Source organism: Colobus angolensis, unplaced genomic scaffold (assembly GCF_000951035.1).
Source record: "Colobus angolensis palliatus isolate OR3802 unplaced genomic scaffold, Cang.pa_1.0 Scaffold405, whole genome shotgun sequence".
NCBI classification, from domain to species: Eukaryota; Metazoa; Chordata; class Mammalia; order Primates; family Cercopithecidae; genus Colobus; species Colobus angolensis.
This window is the reverse complement of record NW_012117433.1, coordinates 2117071-2120665: the sequence shown is the minus strand read 5'-3', so window position 1 is coordinate 2120665 and position 3595 is coordinate 2117071. Positions and strand designations below refer to the sequence as shown.

The window sequence follows — 3595 nt, the reverse complement described above, 5'->3', positions numbered from 1 at the left end:
CAGTCCCCGGTTTTAGTTTTTTAAGTAGATTATAAACCTCAATCTATGGGTGGCTACTAAAGGTTTTCTCAGCAGTTTTGTGGGCAAAGATTATAAAAATATTTTTATAGGGATCACTGAACTATGCACAAGTCATAAAACGAGAACAAAGCCAGTAGTTTACACAGGCCAAGGGGAACGCCATGTTTACTTACCATTACATATTTGCTATGTGTCAGTTTCCATCCACAGCAGCAGGCCAGGACCCTGGGCCTCAACCCCAGGCTCCTGCTCTCCTTAGAAAGTAAAAGAGAACACATGAATCTTATCTACTAGGCCTCTTGATTGCAATCCTAGCTGCATGTTAAAACCACCAAGGTGGGGGGTTGAAAAATCTGATAGCCAGTTTCTCATCCAGTCCAAGCCACGGTCCTCGCTGGGACCTAGGTTGGAACTCTCCAGATGACTCTTGCCAGAGTAGACATGGGTGCTGGGGTGACAGCCCTGCCGCCCTCACGGGCCCCCCCTCCTGGAGGGACAGCGTTTCTGCCTCTTAGCTCTAGTCTGCAGGAGACCACACTGTGCCTCAGAAACGGGGGTGGAGAGCTGTACTGGGGGAGAGGAGACGCCAAAAACAAGCTGCTTGGGAAATCAGAGTCCAACAGCCAAGAAGAGCTGGCATGGAGGCTTTCCTTTCTGGCTCTGTAAAGACAGAGCGAGCGCTTCCTCAGCCCAGCCCACCTGCTTCTCAGGACTGCTTCCATCCGGCCGCCCCGCTGAACTTCCGTCTGTTAGGAGCTCCCACAGGGCCTGGGTGTGATCGCGTTTCATGAGTCAGCACAGGCAGACGTGGGACACCTTTGTGTACCTTTTAATTTTACTTCTGTTTTCTAATAAAGACCCTAAATGCTAATTAAAATGATTCAAGCAAAGATTAAATCAGACTTGCCCTTTATTTTTAGATTCTTAAATATTCTAGAACTAATGAGGTAAAACAAGCCTTTCTGTCAGTAGAAAGTGAAAATTCTACGTGGTGCATCTTTGGCATTTCATGCATGACTATTTCAATGAACATCTTCCTGGTCACTCTTAAGATTGACTTGCCAGTCAGTGGCAACACCTTAAGAATGACACAATATTCTTGGAAAAAGTGGTAGTATTCTGACTTTTCATATTCAGCTCAGAGGCCGATTTTCTCAGGGGCTCCTGCACAATCGGGGGCGCCAGGGCCGCTCATCTGATGATCCAGGATGGGTCCTTGACGATTTTGGGGTTCTCGGGTCCGAGGATGGCCAGGCCATGCGTGCTCTTCCCAGTGCCGAGGTACCTGAGAGGAAGGCAGGCGAGGTCAGCCAGGACTGGCTTCTGCGTCAGTGCCATTAAGGCCTCCAATCCCAGACGCTGTCTCCCCCCGCTCCCCACTCACCTATCGCTCACGGCCAGGAGCTTGTCGTGGCTGACGGCGAAGAGCTGCTCCCTGTGGGCCTGCTTCATCTCATCCGAGAGGCCGTACAAGAAGTGGTCCATTCCTAGAAGACAAACCACAGGCACGGTGGGGCTACCGCCCAGAAGCTCACACAGTGGGCTGTGCACTCGTGTCCTGGAGGGGACAGGTGCATCTAACTGTTATTTCACATACGTGTTTCAACCACAGGGATGTGTCTAACAGCCCAGAGATCACACCCTGACCTCCAGCTCCCACGAGCCACGCTGACTCCTACCAAAGCCTGCTTCTGCAGCGTGGAGGCAGTCAGGGCCGTGTGAGGCTGATAATGCTGTGAGCAAAAGTGGCTCTACAGAGTAACGTGGCCAGGCTAGGGCCATGCCCACGTCGTCCTTCCACCCTAATGAGCCCAGACACTGCCGTGGGTTGGCCCCACTGGGCCTCAGGTCAGTAAAACTGAAATGACAGGATACACTCTTCTCGCCCGGATGTCGGGAAGCGTGTTTCCAAGGCCAACGTTTAGGGTGTCAGACGTGGAAATCGTATCACAGGCAAGGATGGAGGTGCCAGAAGCTGGTGCTCCTGCCTGTGCATGAGGGGAACTCGGAAAACGGCAACATCATCTGTGAGGCTGTGGACTGAGATTCTCACTGTTATACTCATGATACCTTTGTCTGAAGGAGCGACAGGAGCATCTACGGTTGAGAAGACAGAAAGTTTGGCTTCGTCGATGTCTTGCTGCGTGAATTTTCCAGACTTTGCCCAGTAAACAGCCTTCCCACAAGATTGCAGCCTCTCTATTGTATCTGGGTCCCTAGGAAACCCAGAGAAAGAAACAGGCAAGCATTTTACCAATGGACAAGTTTATGACAAACCTGTGACTTAACAGTTCAACATCTTCTATGGGTCAACAGCTCTATTTTACACCTGATCTAGTCCAAACAGCCCACTGACAAATTGCTCAATTACTCTCAGTGGAAATTTAAATCCCATCACATAAGACTTTCAACACGTTCTCCCTCTTAGACAAGGTCTGTCTGCATAATGTCCTCCCCAGATTATTTAAATACACCTCTCTGTGACCTCATCAGGAGGGGAAAGATGTGGAGGGTGGGGGACAGGTCAAGATGACAAGGAAATTACAGAAGACTCACATGGAAAACTTAAGCAAACAAAGGTTTCCCTTTAATCTCCCTTAAGGACACACGCAGGGTAGTGCAAGAATCAGCCTGAGAGGCCGATCCAGACTTCCCTTTGTGTAAATGGAAACAGCCTAGCCCTCCCTTCACCCTGACTCAGAGCTGCAGAGGGGTTGTGAGCTGCTTCGCCATCCTTGTCTAGAAGAGTGGCTTCCAGCACAGCAAGGGGGGAGAACTCAGCAGGGTGGCAACGGCTACCGACTTCTCTACCTACCTGCCTGCCTGCCTGCCTACCTACCTACCTACCTAATCAATGTCTGCATCCACGAGACAGGCTCTCACTCTGTAGCCCAGGTTGGCGTGCGGTGGCGCAATCTGCTCACTGCAGCTTCAGCCTCCCTAGGCTCAAGGGATCCTCCCGCCTTAGCCTCCTACAGCTAGGACCACAGGCACTTGACACCACGCCTGGCCAGCTCCTTCTTAAAAAGTGTTATAATACAGGTTCTCTTGGGCGGCAAAGCTATTGACAATTAAGAATTCATTGTTTTAGAGTAACGGTGTTATGTTTATGAAAGCTAACAGAACTGCATCCACATCAGGCACCTCCAACTGAAATGAGCTAAGAATGCTCTCAGGCTGTATCTCAGCCCCTCATCTGGGGCCTGTGTTCCAGGTCCCCCAGAGCAGGGTTGCAACCTCAGACAGCCACTATGGATATTGTGTTTTTTTCCTATGCCTATGAAAAAGTTTATAGATTAGGTACAGCAAGATATTAACAAAATACAACAATTATACTGTAATAAAAGTTATGCTAAGTAAAACAAGGGTTCTGTGAACAGAAGCTCTTGGATACCCATAGTGTATCTGATGACCTAGATGGCTACTGAGGGACCAACAGGCAGGTAGCGTAGACAGCGCCAGCTTTCATCCCACTGCTTAGAAGAATGGTATGCAATTTAAAACTTTGGAAGTGTTTATGTTTGGAATTCTCCATTTAATATTTTCAGACGGAGGGTGACTGTGGGTAATAACC

General features: G+C 49.4%; 1 protein-coding gene across 1 annotated transcript in view; it reads right to left on the bottom strand.

Moving 5' to 3' along the window:
• Window positions 1–913: 913 nt before the first annotated feature.
• Window positions 914–3595, bottom strand: part of PITRM1 (pitrilysin metallopeptidase 1) — a 78227-nt gene continuing 75545 nt past the window's right edge. Inside the window, exons 25-27 of the mRNA XM_011956002.1 lie at window positions 2092–2237; window positions 1406–1508; window positions 914–1306 (exon numbers count right to left, since the gene is read on the bottom strand). Of these exons, the coding sequence (XP_011811392.1) occupies window positions 1213–1306; window positions 1406–1508; window positions 2092–2237 (343 nt within the window). The 3' untranslated portion in view covers window positions 914–1212. The remainder of the gene's footprint in view (window positions 1307–1405; window positions 1509–2091; window positions 2238–3595) is intronic.